Here is a 16819-nt window from a genome sequence, read left to right on the forward strand (position 1 = left end):
CCCAACTGTGTTCATTCAGGAAGTGGAGTGGGGACACTCAGCTCTCTTAGATTACTTTGATTCCTTTGGGCAAAGAGAATTTTCTTTGGCCCTTATTTTATTACTTTATTTTTGTACTAGTACTATTTTTTTTTTTTTTTTTTTTTATAGAGGCATGCTTTATTTATTTGTTTGCTGGTTTCTTTGTTTGTTTTTTTGTTTATACATGCACTGGGTATAGTCAGAAGCGCGGGAGGGCGAGAGAATTCACCAGAGCCAGAGCGGGGAGCAGAGCAGGCAGAAGGACCGAAGTACACTGCTGAGGGGAGCAGCGGGCGGCAGGAGAGGTCTGCGCGCCATGCGGGACCCTCCTCCGGTGGCCGGGGAGCAGCCGGGGATCGAACTGGTGCCGCAGAGGCCGCGCGCAGCTTCGCAACCCAGCGCTCAACCGCTGCGCCACCGGGGAGGCCCTGTACTAGTACTATTTGATAAAAATAGGCTTCTTGTCAAAAATCAATTTACTGTAGATTTCCTAATTCAAAATTCCATTCTATTTATCTATAAATATCTTTGTGCCAGTTCCATAATGGTTTGATTACTATAGCTTTATAATAGGTCTTGAAGTCAGTAAGTATGAGTCTTCCAACTTTATTCTTTTTTTGAGATTGTTTTGGTTATTCCAGGTTCCTTGCAGTTAGGTTTGGACTTTCCAGTTTCTGTAAGATAAAAGGCCATTGGGATTTTGATAGGTATTGCATTGAATTGGTAGGTCAATGTATTAAGTTTTCCAATGCTAAATTTCCTAATTTCCTTTTTGGATTTTTTCATTATTGGTGTGTCAAGACAGCTGAAATTAAAATTGATAAGGGTAATATCCAAAATGGAGCCAGGAACCATTAGGAAAGTAGAACTTATAGAGGTCTACCACACCTGACTACTTGATAGCCAAACCTATCACTCTCAGCAAACCAGCAACCTGGCATCTGGAATTGGGGAGTTTGGAAAGACCACACCAACCTTCTCACGAAGATCGATAAACCCTATCAGATCTCAGCTTCAAGGTGGACAATCTCTCATAGTAGTAATATGTAGATATGCACCCTTTTGCCTATTTTATAGAATTTATTAGTTTACCTGTAGGAGGCAGCTCTACCTATATAAACTCTATTTTTCCCACTCTCCCTCCAAATTGGACTGCTTATAAGGACTTACCTGAGTGGTATCTCCTGGATTGCGTTCTTCCAAAGACCCCAAATAAAAGCTTTACTCTCTTTTGCAGATGAAGCTCTGTCTCATTGCTGGTTATAGTTTAACATATGTATAGAAATACAAGAATTTTTTTTTGTGTATTAATCTTGTATCCAGCATCTTTGCTGAATTCATTTATTAACAAGGTTGTGTCTTTTAAACTAGATTCTGAACTATTTTGTACATAAAAGAACATGTTATCTGTGAATATAATTTTACTTTTTCCTTATTTGGATTTTTTCCTTGCCCAATTGCTCTCACTAGAACTTCAGGATAATTTTGGACAGAAATGGCAAGAGCAGACTTCTTTGTCTTATTCCTAATATCAAGGGGAACATTTTCAGTCTTTCACCAGTGAGCATGTTAGTTATCCTTTACCATGTTGCAGAAACTCTGTTCTGTTTCTACTTTGTTTGGTGTTTTTATTTATTTATTTATTTATTTATTTATTTATTTATTTATTTATTTATTTAATTTGCTTGTTACATTTCACACACACACACACACACACACATTCGCTATCATGCAGCAAAAACCTTTATTAATATTTTGAACATCCCAGCTATTACTGAAACCAGTAATTTTTAAACTTAAATAGGGGCAAATGGCAGAGTGCAGAGCACTATAGGGCACTGTGAATGAAACACTGAAGAATTAACAGCAACCCCGTAGTCAGAGAACAAGGTACAGGTTGCATTTTTCTGGGTGTTGTAATCAGAAAGAGTGCAGCCATTGTCCAGCTGCTTGCCAGCAAAGATGAACCTCTGCTGGTTAAGGAGGGTGTCCCTTTTATCCTGGATCCTCACATTCTTGATGGTATCACTGGGCTCCACCACACCCTCCCCCCCACCACCACCGTGATAGTCTTATCACTCAGGGTCTTCAAAAAGATTTGCATTTTGACCTGTTAGCAAAAACAAAGATATTGCCAATGCTGATGACCCCCACTCACCCAGTGACTGTGCACCATCACGCAACAATGCCAGTTGCCCCTACAGCTCATATTTTTTTTATGGTGGATGTCATCATTCTCCCCAACAGCCATCTAGAGTCAATAGTCCTGATTATTAAAAAATCACAAAGTTGTGAAAATATTCTCCTGCTCTTTGAGGGCCACATTCATTTTCTTTCAATGAAAAAGGGCTGTCCACAAAGCTGAACCACAACATAACCCACAGAGATCATTTGGAGATGACTTTATCTCATCAAAAGCAATGACATAGCTGCTCCAATACAGAGCCATGTTTCTCTGGATGTAGGAAGTCAATGATTGTCTATAAACCAGGCTTTGCCATCACTGTCCTTGGCTGAGGATAGCAATGAGCTACCATGAAATTATTAGGCTCGTTATTTCTGTATGATGTCAGGCCAAAAGGAAATCAGATTTCAATGGCTTCTTTTCTTTGAAGGATCAGATGTTCTTTCATACTTCTTAGAATCTACTAAATTTCTTGATTTCTCTGCCAGAATACTGAGCTATATGACTTTGAAGTTTAGTTTCTTCATAAGTGTCTTTATCCAGTGATTGAATTAACTTCTTTGTTAATAGTAGTTTCTTCCAGGCAGGGGAGTGAATTTGGGAGAAGATGTCAGTGGATGCTTTCACTTTACTTGATAAATATGTGTATACTTTGACCATTTTTTTTTTTACAGTATGTATTTCTTTCACAATTGGCAAAAGAAGAAAAAAACTAATGTTATTACAGTTTGGTGCAGGACCAATATCTGATGGGCATCTTCCTCAGTGTTTGTGCTGTATGTCAGTGCACAACAAGAACCTGCAAATTGGGATTGATCTCCACTCATCAGAGATGCCTCAGCTTCCACATTCCTTGTGGGCTAGTCCAGGACCTGAGTCGTCAGTAGCCCTAGCTTATTGAGTGTTTTTATCACGGAAGGTTTTTGGGATTTGTCAAGTGCCTTTTCTGTGTCAATGGAGATGATCACATGGTCTTGTTCCTTCATTCAATTGTAATGTGTTGCATTGACTGGATCTTGAAAAATTCAAGAACTGTTTATTGGTTTATTAGTGATATCTTAACTGGAGTTCTAGGAAGGGGGTAATATTACATCCATATTGGATTAAAGAACTAGACATAAGACCTGAAACCATAAAATATATAGAAGGAAATATAGGCGAAACACTACGTGATTTGCACATCAAAGACATCTTTACAGACACATCACCCAAAGCAGTGATAGTGAAGGCGAAGATAAACAGCTGGGACTACATCAAATTAAAGAGCTTCTGCACAGCAAAAGAGACAATAACAAAAACAAAGAGAAACCCCACCAACTGGGAGAACATTTTTGCACCCAACACTAATGATAAAGGACTGATCACAAAAATCTGCAAAGAGCTGATGAGACTTAACAACAACAAAGAAAAGAATCCAGTCAAAAAATGGGCAGAAGAGCTAAAAAGAAACTTCTCTGAAGAGGAAATGCAAATGGCCAACAGGCATATGAAAAAATGTTCAACATCACTTGTCATCAGGGAAATGCAAATCAAAACTACCATGAGATACCATCTTACACCAGTGAGAATGGCACATATTAAAAAAACTAGCAACAACAAATGTTGGCGAGGGTGTGGAGAAAAAGGAACTCTTCTGCACTGTTGGTGGGAGTGCAAACTGGTCCAACCACTGTGGAGAGCTGTGTGGAGATTTCTGGACCTACTAAACATAGAGCTTCCATAGGATCCAGCAATTCCACTCCTAGGTATTTACCCAAAGGACACAGAAACATCAATTCCAAAGAACACCTGCACCCCTATGTTTATAGCAGCACTGTTTACAATAGCTAAGCTTTGGAAGCAACCCAAATGCCCTAAAATAGATGACTGGATCAAGAAGATGTGGTACATATATACCATGGAATATTACTCAGCATTCAAAAAAGATAAACACATGCAATTTGCAGCAACATGGATGGCACTGGAAGGGATCATGCTCAGCGAAATAAGCCAAAAAAAAAAGAAAAATACCGGATGGTCTCACTCATAGCAGGAATCTAGAAAACTTAAATAAGGGACCAGGAAAACGAATAACTATAAGAAAGTGAAAATCAAAATCAACAAAAAACTACGAACCAGAGACACTTTTAGGGGGCGGGGTGGGAGGGGAGGGATTGGGGTCAGAATGGGGGGGCTGCAATTGTATGGGGAATATAAAAATAAAATTTATTATTAAAAAAAATATTACATCCATATTTAACCTTCCATCCTAATGTGCTAAATTATATTCAATAAATGATCATTTTAGTGCCCTTCAATCTTGCCTACAAAGAAAAATAAGTTGACATCTGGACTTAGATATAGGTAAACTTAGCTAGTGTAATATCTAGTAGATAAAGCCAGTGGTTCCAAAGCCATTTATCAAACAGTCCCTTTCTCACAGATTTGTAATATTACTGCACATATAACAAATTCCCATCAGTGCTGAGGTCTGTTGCTGTGCCCTCTGTTCTGGGTCTGTATTTTACTCTAATGATCCATCTGTAGACTTCTGCAACAATAGTACACTACTGTAGTATGTGTTTGTTTACCATTTTAAAGTGTTTAATTCAGTGGCTTAAGTACATTAACAATGTTGTACAGCTATCGCTTGTACCACTCTTCACTTCCAAAACTTTTTGATTACCCAAAGAGAAACTCTATACCCAGTAAACAATAACTCCCCAATCCACCACCTCCCTGCTCCCCTCAGTCGTTGCTAACCTCTATTCTACTTTCTTTCTTTTTAAAATTTTTTTAAAAAGATTTATTTATTTATACATTCAAGAACTGGGGTACAGGTCAGAGGTATGGGGGGTGAGAGGATTCACCAGAGACAGAGTGGGGAGCAGAACAGGCAGACTGACTGAAATACACTGCTGAGGGGAGCAGCAGGTGAGACAGGAGAGGTCTGCTGCGCTTTGTGGGTTGCTGCCGGCCCGGCAGGGGATCAAACTCTGCTGCAGAGGCTGTGGATTGCTTCTTAGGGCGGTGCTTAACCCCTTGCGCCACCACCCCTTGCACCATCAGGGAAGCCCTGATGATTATATTTTCCTATGATTGTTTATTTCTGTAAGGTTGGTAATAATGTTCCCACCTTGATTTATGATTTTTATACTTAGTATTTTCTTGTTCAGTATAGCTAAAAGTTTGTCAATCCTGTTACTTTTTTGAAACAACCTACTTTGAGTTACATTGATTCTCTCTAATGTTTTTCTAATCTCTATGTCTCTTATTTTCACTCTAATCTTTATTATTTCCTTCCTTCTACTAGCTTTGGGTTTAGTTTTCTCTGTTGGTTTTTTAGTTACAAGTCTAAGCACTTATAGTTCACAAATGGGACTGTAAGTTCTTTAAGGGTACAGCTTGAGTAATATATTTGCTGTTATCTAGAGCACTTTACACTGTAGCTGTTATACAGGTACACATTAAGGGTCAGTAAATGTTTCTTGAAGTGACACAGAAAGATGATACACTCTGGAATCTGTTCCTGATCTTGTACCCCGCACCCCCCCCCCCTGCCTTTCCAACTGATAGCAACTGCTCTAATTATTCTGCTCAGGTCACAAACACAGTGATAATCTCTGAGCATTTTCCTTACATCACAAAGCCAGTAGCTATCCAATAGAACTTTCTGAGATATTAGAATTGTTTCTGCACTGTCCAATAAATTAATTATTAACAACATTTGACTGTTGACTACTTGCAATATGGGTAGTATAAATGAGGAACTGAATTTTTGATTTTTATTTCAAATTTAAATAGCCACTTGTGGCTCACAGTTATCAGAATGGACAAAATCCTAATTTCACCATCTGATTTTGTATCATGATTCAGTGTTTATCAAAATGTGTCATGCATCTTAAAAATATAGTCTTGCTACTTATATTATTCCTACTAAATCAGTGCCATCTCTGCCCTGAGGACCTCCTTGTAGAATTTCAGTACCTCACCTTAGCTCCATAAGAATTAAGAAGCAAATTAGTTATTGCTTATCCTTTTTGTTAAGCCTTTATATTCTTTAACGTCATTTTCTGTTCTTATTTTTATTACTTTTTTTTCCAGTCTGTGATTGCCTTTTAGTTTTCTTAAATATGTCTTTCAAAGAGAAAACTTAGTTTTTTTTTAAATAGTTGATGTTTCCATGTCCTTTGTAAGAAATATTTGTCTACCTCATTATTGCAAGGCTCTTCTTTTCTTTTTTTAAAAGATTTATTTATTTATGCATACAAGAACTGGGGTATAGACCAGAGGCGGGGTGGGGAGGGTAAGAGAGGATTCACTAGAGACAGAGTGGGGAACAGAACAGGCAGACTGACTGAAATACACTGCTGAGGGGAGCAGTAGTGGGTGAGTCAGGAGAGGTCTGCTGCGCCATATGGGTCTCTCCCTGGCCAGGGATCGAACTCGTGCTCCAGTGGCTGCGGATTGCTTCATAGGTTGCGTCTTAACCCCTTGCACCACCAGGAGGCCCATAAAGCTTTTCCTTTAGGTTTTATTCTTAAATAAACGTTCTTGGCTCTGTGTTAAAGTCTATGATCAGTTTGAAGTTAAACTTCATACACAATATGAGGTCATGCCTTTTTTTTTTTTTTGAAAGGATGTACAGTTGTTTAGCATCATTTATGGAAAAGAATATCCTTTCCTTATTAACTACCTTGTCCTCTTTGCAAAAATCAATTGACCACATGTGTTAGTTTCTTTCCGGGTTCTATTCTTTTCCATTGAGCTGTATGGCTACATCACTACACTGTTTTGATTATTATACCTCTATAATAAGACTGTAATGAGTTCTCCAATTTTGCTCCTTTCCTGATTGTTTAGGTGATTCTAGGTTCTTTGCACCCCCAAATACATTTAGATTCTCTTTCTTAATTTCGATACAATGTCTGCTGGGATTGGTTCTTAAGGTGGTCTGTGAGGTTTTCATGTTGTTTGCTAATCAAGGCAGTTTTTTCTTCCTGTCTAAACTGTATGTCCTTTCTTTTCTTTACCATTTCACTGCAGAGGACTTCTAGTACAATGTTGAGTAGAAATGATTAGAGCAGACATCTTTACCTTGTTTCTGAAATTAGGGGGAAAGCAGTCAGTCAGCTTTCACCAGTTATTTTCTCCATTTCTTCTTCCTGCCCCTGTTCACTTAATACAAATATGCTTTGGGGATGGTTTCCCATTCATCACCATTTAGTAGTGTGCTCATGGTGCTGCTTCTGTCTGAAGGAGCAACCTTGTATGCCTTGCTTCTCCTCCCGTAGGCTGGCAGAGAACGGTGGAGTAGCCAATACAAGATAGAACAACTGTGGAGGGCTAAAGATTGTAATTTTATAGCATCCAGAGCATTTCACATCCATGGAGTAGGAATTGGGGCTCTGCACCAGGTGCTTCCTGTGTTTCTCCTCTTTTGCAGAGGAATGGGGGAGACCATTTGGGAGAGCAATGTTTTGCCAAGGGTTCATCATCACTACTGCGCATTTTGTAACTATATTTTTTTATGTTGAATTTTGAGAATTCTTTTTATATTCTGGACGAGTCCTTTGTTAGATATTTGGTTTATTAATATTTTTCCCAGTCTGTTGTCATTTTAATCCTCTTAACTGGGTCATTCACAGAACAAAAGTTTTAAATTTGATTAAGTTCAATTCATTGCTTTTTTTCTTTTATAGATGCTTTTGGTGTCTTGTCTAAGAAATTTACTTTTCAGCAGTACTCCATTTACCCACCTGTGACTATGCATGTGCTTCTTGTCACTAACTCTCTCCGCAGGGCAGCAGCCTTCCTTCTTGCCCATGAACCGTACCATTTCAGAACTTTTCTTTACTGACCTTCCTCAGTAGAGGCAGCTCTCTTGAAGGCCGCCTGCCTGCAAGCATGCAGGCCTCTCTTAGCAAACCTGTCCCTTCTGGGTCAGCTCTTCCTGCCCGTTTGTGTCTATGCAAGTGTGTTTTACTGTTTTATCCCTTCCCTAATAAACCTGCCCTTTAAATATAAAAAAAGGAAAGAAATTTACTTTACATTCTTATAAATCCTATCTTGTTCTTCAAAAATTGGCCTTGTCACTTTTTGATCATTAATTCTTAACCTTTATTATATATTACATATCTGAATATAAATCTGTGGGTCTCTTTCCATTGTCTGTTTTTTATTACTGGCTCTTTCATGACGATTTTTACTTTTTTATGTTTTGTGACCTTTTTCTGAGTTATATTAATAAAACTTGATTTTGTTTGCATCTCCTGTTGAAAGCACATTCTTTGGACTTAATATATGTTTGCTTTTGCTTTGTGCTTAGGATCACTTTTGACTCAAGCCTATTTAAATTAAATTATTGTCTTAAGTTCCTTCATCCTTATCAGATCTGTTGAATTTAGGCTGTAAATCTGAGAACCAGTTTGTTTGAATTGTCAAGAGGTAGGCTTGCCTCCCCTATCCCAGTCCTTGGTTTTTAGTGTTGATGCTGGCAAAGACAGTTCTTCTAGTTTCTTGGGCATGAGTGATGGGAAGGCTGGTGAATTTATTGCTATTTCACCCTAGTACTCAGGTGTATCTTTTATGTACCAGAATTTTGCAGGACGATTGCATTAGACTCTAAACTTTAGCAGGTTCTGTCTTTTGTCCTCTATCTTCTGAAGACAGAAAAACAAGATCGAGTTCACTGGGGTCTAGCAAATGCATTGAAAATGAAGCTGTCCTCAGAGGTTGCTTGGTTTTTACTCTGAGTTCCTTACATCTCGGTAGCTCATGTAGTTTTAACTAAAGTTTAAAAACGGGTTTTATTGACTTTTTATTTTCTCCTGGTACTGTAGAAAAGAAGCAATTCTGTGGTTCAAGATGGATTTCAGGGGTCATCGCCTCTCAGAGGCTTTCACTCTTTCAGGCCCTCCTTGGCCTTTGAGCTTTTGAGGGCCAGAACTATGTTGTTAATTGAAAAAAAAAAAAAAAGAAACTTATTTCCTGTCCTGGCAGAGTATTTATCACCAGTTGTTTTAGAAAGAATTTACTGATTGTAAATGGTATAGGTTATAGGAACCCAAATCATAACCCGGCTTTCTCAGTTGAGAAATATGAAAACAAACCTAAGTAAAACAAAGAGGAACCCAGGCCTGGTACCATTATGAAGTCTCCTAAAGCGAAACAGGTGGGTGTTAAGTGGTGGGTGAAGAGTTTCGGGAAGGGTGTGGTATGTAAATTAGTGAAAGAGGTTTGACGGCTTTGCTGGACTCATGCTGCTTCCCAGCCCGAAACTACGTTCACCCCAGTCTCCAACGGCTGGGAGTTTGGCTGGCCCGAATGCACTCATTTAATACAATTTGCCGATTTTTGCAGTACCTTTCCCTGTCTTTCATTTTTCTCAGTGTTGCAAACGGGAAGAACTTTTGCCCAATAAGTAGCAGGCTATCACTCACACACCCAGAGTTCTTGAAATGAACATAATTCCTACTTTACAGCAGAGCCTTTTATATTGTGTGCCTCAATCTCTTCCTGGAAAGTGAAAATACAAATTTTATATCGCTGGGGTCTCCCTTCTGTATCCCCAACCCCTGCGCGGGCGGGGCGGGCGCGGCCGAGGCCCTGGGCGGGGAGCTCTCCCCTCCGCTCCGCCTCGGCTCTGGCTCGGGTTAGAGAAAACCACCCAGCCTCGCTTTGTTTAGAGACACAGGGTTCTTGCAGGTTTTTTTCTTCCCTTTTTTCTGGCCTTAAGCTTAGCCCTTGCCAAATACCGCACAGCTCGGTGCTTATCTTAGCTGTCATCTCCTTTTCCAGCCCCTGCAAAAGTGGGGCTCAAGCTCAGGTCCCGCCCGGCCGGCCCTGGGATGGCAGCTCAGGTCACCGCGCCCTCGCCCCGTCCCCGCTCCCTCCCGCCCCCACCCGCCCGCGCCCGGCCGCTCCTCGCTCCCTCCAGGTCATCTGGGGTGACGGCGGGGTGGGGGGTGCTCGGGGCCTCGGGCCTGGCCGGACGTGAGGGCCCGGGCGCCGGCTCCCCCGTGAGCTCCCCAGGCGCGGGGTCCGCTCTCTCCGCCCGGCGCCCAGACAGCCGGCCCGCCCCGGGCACCATAGAGCCGCCGCGGCCCAGAGCGTCCCTTCCCTGGCGCCGGGCGCTGACGCCGCGCCGCGGGGCGGGGCCTACTGGAGGGGCGGGGCGAGAGGGAGCCGCCGACCGCACAGGGCTGGCCGGCCTCGCAGCGCCCCGCAGCGGCCGCGGCCGGAAGCGCCGTCGTCGGCTCTGCGGCGCCGGAGCCCTGACGCACGGAGCTCGAGAGCGAGAACGAGAGAGAAAGGGGCAGACATGGCGGCTCCGCTCGGCTCCCGCTGAGGAGGGCGAAGCCGGCGGAGGGTCGGAGCTGCCGGCCGGGACCCCGCTCTCGCCTGCCGCTCCCCGCCGTCTCGCGCCCACGTCCCTTCCGCGGCGCGGCTCTCGCCCGTCCCCGGCGGCGCCCGCGGAGCCCGGCGGCTCGTCCTCCCGGCCCGGCTCGCTGCCCTGAGCGCCGGCGGCGGGCCGGCCTCCTCCCCGGGCGCGGCGGGCGGCGCGGGCCGCGGCCGGACCATGGTGAACACCCGGAAGAGCTCCCTGCGCCTGCTCGGCTCCAAGGCGCCCGGGCCCGGGCCTGGGCCTGGGGCCGGCGCGGAGCCTGGGGCGGCCGGAGGCAGCAGCCATTTCATCTCCTCTCGGACCCGCTCCTCCAAGACGCGGGCCGCCAGCTGCCCCGCCGCCAAGGCCGGGGCAAGCGGCGGCGCCGGCGGCGCCGTGGACGAGGCCCGGGTAAGAGCCGGCGGCCGCGGGCCGGGGCTGGCGGGGGCCGGCCCGGCCGCCGGGGCTTTGTCTGGCCGGGCCGGGGCCGGAGCCGCGGGGAGCCCGCGCGGGCGGCGGGCGCCGGGGGTGGCACCGGCCGCAGGGCCGCGGAGCCTCGCCGGCCCGGCCCTTTTGTGCGCGGGGCAGCGCCGGGGGCCGGGCAGCGGCGCTGGGGGGTCCTGGGGAGACAGTTGCTCGCTGGGCGTTGCGCGTCCTTGCCCTGCGTTCTGGGGGAGCAGGAGCGCGGCCGAGGCGCGGGGTGGAGGGGCTGGAGTCGAGAAGCGAAAGTTTTCTGCGGTGTCAAAGCCTCCGCGCGAGTGTCACGCCCGCCGCGGCGAGCCCGGCCCGCGCCCCGGCTGTTCGGGGGTGGTTCAAGTTGGGGAGGAAGCGAGCGCAGAGCTCCGGTTGGCAGCCTGGCAGGCACGCTGAGAAAAGTTTTGCAGTTGCTCCGACACTAACTTTCACAACAAAATCAACGCTGTCGCCTCTCCAGGCTGGAGAGACCCGGCTCGCGGCTGGAGCTGGAGACCCGGCCCGCGAGGCCCTGCGGCCTGGGGGGCTTGGCAGCGCCCGCGGGTCCCGGGAGGGGCAGGTGCGGAGGAGCGGGCCGGGCGTTTGGGGTGGCCGGGGCTGAACGCTCCAGGTCGTTGGGGTGTCCAGGTGTCTCCTGCGTTTTTGTTCTGGGCATAGTTTAGAGACGGCGAATTAACGCATCGCTGTCACACTATGGGGAAAAGGAGCACTGGACGAAGGCGGGTGATGCTGTAGAGAGCTCAGATAAGGTGATTTTAAGAGCTAGAAATGTTGTTGCAGCGTGAGGTAGCATAGATTTTTAAACTCACTTTAAAGGAACTGATGAGTTTGTGTTCTGAGATGGGTTATGACTTCAGGAAAGACAGTATTGCTTGTCTAGAAAGAGCCTAACTTACCAGATGCCTGAGATGGCTATTCATTGAACATGTTCCTTAAAGTCTGCACCATTTGTTACTCTGGTGGGAAGAAAGTGGTATTTTAGGTTCACTAAGGCACGGTCAGTTTATGGTTTGTGTGTGCATCATTTTCCCTGTCGTATTGCTCTGCCACTAATTAGGATGAGTTGATGCAAATGCAACCAATATTTTACTGTGTTGCTTTGAAAGATGCTGTATCTTTGAAAATCTGTTTGCTTTTTATATTGCTAAAAATATTGCTTTTTATATTGCTAAAAATCTTCTTTAACAGGCCACTTTGGGCTTACAGATCCCTTAGGTTGAAATAAGAGCTAAATCTGAAAGTTGTGCAAACTTTAGAATAATGATTCAGAAAACTAGAGTTTCTGTGGAAACTATTGCAAACGTGTTCAGGCTTACTTATTTTCTGAAGCTAACATATTTCAAAATAAGAGTAAATTTAAGAAAGGTAGGTCCTCTACACTTAAGTACAAATAAAATATTTTTAGAGTGTAAGCATGTAATTGTATAATGCTATGAATGCCTGGTCTATTAGAGCAGTGTCTCATTCATCTGAAGCAATTAGCTCATCTGTCACTGATCACCATGTTTGAATTCATGGATATCATGCTGTCCTTACCCCCTGAGGAATAAGGTGAGGTAATTTGTCAAGCAGCTGTTATGGAGATGTTAAAAGGCAAGTAATCAATAATCTAATGTAGAAATGAGCATTTGGTAGCTTTTAAATTGCTAGAAGAATGAGAGATATTAGAGCTCTCTCTGGATGCTAATGAAACTTTGTTTCAAGGACCTCTTTAAAATGTTTTTAAGGGCCATAAATAACAGGTAATGAAGAGTTGGGCTGAAATATTTGCTTTTCAGTTTGAAGATTTGTATTCTGGTAGATGATGGAATGGTCTAATTGCGTTCTCAGAGAAATTTCAGAGATTTATTAATCTTAAACAGTGATTCGTCTCTAGAAGAGGATGTTGTTGTAATTCTGATTTTGCTAAGTGTATATGGGCTGCTGTATATTTATGAGCAGGTTGCTCTTTTTCTGAAATGGGTTGAGTTGAGCCTGGTAAACTCTCACTCTCTAATTGGTTTTGTGTTACAACATTTTAGCACTCTCTGGATCACCCTTCCTGGTGTCCTTAAAGGCACGCTCTACCGCTGGAGTCCTAGACATTTGTTGCAGTCTGTGAAGTTTATATTTGTTGAAAAATGGAGATGCAAATGTACTGTTGCTTTAGGAGACCCTCATTTTTGTAGGAAGAAATGTGCTGTTCTTTTTAAGATGTAATTTTGTGGTGTTCTTTACAGTTGATGCTGAGTGTTCCCTTTCAGAAACTTTAAGATTATTTCACTTGCTTTAAAAAGCCATAGCATCACAAGCTGTTTAGTTTTGCTTTTTCCTCAAGAATGTGTAGGATAGAGAAATAAACACGTTATATTTTGTAGGTTATTGGGATGATTTTCTTGTGCCCACACTTTCTTAATGTCAGGTTGACACGTGCTTTGCAGTTAGATGTAATTATTGCTGTATAATTGGTTTTTGTTTGTTTGTTTGTTTAGTTTGTATAAAGCTTGACTTCCTTTAAATCTGACCATCAGTAATTAGCATTTATTTGCTCCACCGGAGAGTCACTCTCAGCAAACAAATGCAGTATTCATGGAATTGGAAAGCAGTCGTTAAAAAATATTTCAACTCCTTTCCTACCTATTAAGCCAGTGTGCTGGTCCTTTTGGCTTTGTCACTAGCTTTTCGTGCTTTTGAGGTGGTCATCGACTCTTTCAGGGTCCACATCTCAGTTGTGAGAATTGGAATAAACAACTTTATGGGCATGCTTGTTTTATTTTAATTTTATTTAAAAATTCTCTTTGTCCTTTAATGTGTTCTTGTATCACCCTGTACTACTTTTCTGCTACTGTGTATTTGCCAACATAAAACAAAAACAGAGGGGTTAAAGTTGAGGGTTAAACATAGGAAGAAGTCTACGTTTTGGAAACGCAGTAATGTATATAACTTTCAAATGAGTAGAGAAATATGCAAGTTCCTCAAGACTAGAGCAGGTTTTTTGTATCACATTCCATGGAGCACCATGTAGGTGATAATGTAGTAAATAGTGTCCCCTGTCAAAATTTTGAACCGGGCTGCTTTGGCGTTCACAGGATTATCTTTGGAAGCCAACTAAAAATGCAACTTTAAAAAATTCAGTTACTGCCCATTTCTATGGTCCACATATACAAACTTGAAGCTTTTTAGGTCATAGATGAAAGTTACAGCACCTGTAGAGGTGAATCCATATTAATTCCTTAAATCATTTTCCTTGACAAGTGATCTTTTCAACCATCCTTTGATAGGTCCTTGATTGTATGTCTCCTAAATGCCTAATTAGAGACAAACCTATAACCTCTGAAAACCAGCTGGACTGGTGATAGGATTACCGTTTGTTACAAGAACTAAGGAGCTCAACCAGTGTCTGTACCTGAATGGAGAATGATCCTGTTTCTTCAAGCATCTACTTCAGAAAAGTGCTGTATTACTTTGAATTGTGTTTTTGCCATTTCTATTCAGACATACACAGTGAAGTTTCATTTGTGGGCATTACTGAGGTGATTTCATGATATTTGGGTTTTGGTTTTCTACTAGGAATATTTTATATTTCTGTTATGCCTCCTAGGGGTGGAGGAGTTTGTGAAAGTCGAATTACTGAGTATGTAAGATTTTTTTTGGATTAAAAAGTTACCTGGAGGTATGAAGTTGGGGGAAAAAACATGTAAAATGTGTTAATTTTATTTAATACATGGGAAACATTTTCAGAGAGGTATCTATTATATATGTGGCTTATGTCAAAAGATAGAAAATACAGTTACATTAAAGTTAATCTGTAATCTGTATTAGTTTTTTGGTACTTTGTTACTAGGTATTTAAATCTAGTACTGTCTTCTTCACTTGTATATCTTGTCTCTTCTTGTATTTATCACTACTTTTTGAGGTTGCTCAATCATTTGTTTCAACCAATACCGGAAAAAGTGAAGAAGACAATTATTGTAGAGTCGGGAAATATTGTCATACTGTATATAAAAAGATTTTACTAGACTCTTTGGAGTTTTGGTGTTTAGGATTGTATTGGGACTGAAAGTGGGAATGGCAGCCTGTAGGGATGTGAAATATAGGGCAGTGGTTTTCAGTAATTGCTTGCTGCCTAATTTCAGGAAGTAGGTGTAGGGAGAGGAACAGGCGTGTTGCGTAGGGATCATTTTTGCAATAAGTTTTGCTTCCTGGTATTTTAAAGATGACTTGGGTGGGGGAGACCCTTAAAGAGACTAAGTCTGGGGCCTTTTGGACTCCAGTAGAGATGTACTTGTGCCACCATCTTTCCCTCTGCTTGGTCATATTGATTTATCAGCATGTACATTAATGCACTGGGAAGCTATCTCAGGGGAAGATAAATGCTTTCCATTTGGAAAAAAAAAAAAAGCTTTAAAACTCTTGAAAATATTTTATATGGTATATTTGTATATGAAGATACATACTAGTGAATTAAGCATTTTAATTTTTGTCTATATTCTAGTACTCAGTTTAGGTTACGTAGCTTTTTAATTGCTTTCCTTTGATTACTAACGAGTTTGAGCAACAAATGGAACAAAAATGAGTTTGTTCATAGTAACTTCTTTGATTTCCTTATTTCTGAAATGCTTTTGCCCATTCTATTTTCAGCTGGAGTCACTCTTTTTTTTCCTCCCAAGGCAATTAGATCAGTGTGCTAAAGTAGTGGCATTTCAAATACCCATAAAATATGTTCTCTTAGCTTGCCAGACTGGAGGTGATTGGTGGTGAGGCTTGCTTATTTCTTTGTTCTCTTCTAAAATCAATAATTGTCGAGCATCTACAATATTAAAATGTAAGTGCCATGTGGGCAAGCATTTTCATCTACATGTTTAATTCCCTGTTCCAGGGCTGTCACGTTGTGGAAGTCCTCACCCCTTCCGCAGGGAAGGGGTGAATGTGCTTCCTTTTGCAGCGTGCTCCTTGTGTGTCGCCAGGTGTACAGCTAGCATCCTCGCAGTGTCTCTTCTGGACTTGGTGTGGTGTGGGTATTTCTTTGAGGTACCTGGCTGTGTACATGTACATGTACATGTACATGTACATAACGTAAATTTTATCTGCAGATTCGTTGCTTTCATCTTTATTTCTTGGAGTAGTTCCTGTTGTCACCACAGCTCTGCCAATATTTGGCAATATCTGTCTTTTTAATTGCTTTTCTTTGATGACTAATGAGTTTGAGTAACAAAAAAATGAGTTTGTTCATAGTAACTTTTTTGATTTCCTCATCTCTTAAATGCTTTTTGCCCATTCTATTTTCTTTTCTTTTTTTTAAAGATTTATTTATGCATACAAGAACTGGGGTGTATAGACCAGTGGTGATAGGGGTGAGAGAATTCACCAGAGAGAGTGGGGAGTAGAACAGGCAGATCTACTGAAATACACTGCTGAGGAGAGCAGTAGGTGAGAGACAGGAGAGGTCTGCTGTGCCAAGTGGCTTGCTGCCTGGCAGGCTGGGGGTCGAACTCGTGTTGCAGTGGCTGGCAGCAGCTTGATAGCTCTGTGTCTTTAACCCCTGCACCACTAGGGAGGCCTTTGCCCATTCTGATTTCAACCCGGGTCACTTTTTTCACCCCAAGGGAATAATTATTAGATCAGTGACTTTTAATTTTTTTTCTTGAATAGTGTAGGATACTGTTTACATTGTGACCTTGTACACACATATAGTTTTACCTTTCCTATTTAGGTGTTTGATTTATTTCATTCACTTTACCAGAGAGTCTATCCTTTGTGGTCCCATTTTTATAATACATTAAGTTTTTATAATA

The 16819-nt window shown here is 42.4% G+C and overlaps 1 protein-coding gene across 1 annotated transcript in view; it reads left to right on the forward strand.

Annotated features, from left to right (window-relative positions):
• Positions 1-10766: 10766 nt before the first annotated feature.
• The window catches only part of ATAD2B (ATPase family AAA domain containing 2B), a 119068-nt gene continuing 113015 nt past the window's right edge, over positions 10767-16819 (forward strand). The window contains exon 1 of the mRNA XM_037528444.2: positions 10767-10982. Within this exon, the coding sequence (XP_037384341.1) occupies positions 10767-10982 (216 nt within the window). The remainder of the gene's footprint in view (positions 10983-16819) is intronic.

Source organism: Talpa occidentalis, unplaced genomic scaffold (genome assembly GCF_014898055.3).
Source record: "Talpa occidentalis isolate TD23 unplaced genomic scaffold, MPIMG_talOcc4v2.1 talOcc4.5, whole genome shotgun sequence".
Taxonomy (NCBI): domain Eukaryota; kingdom Metazoa; phylum Chordata; class Mammalia; order Eulipotyphla; family Talpidae; genus Talpa; species Talpa occidentalis.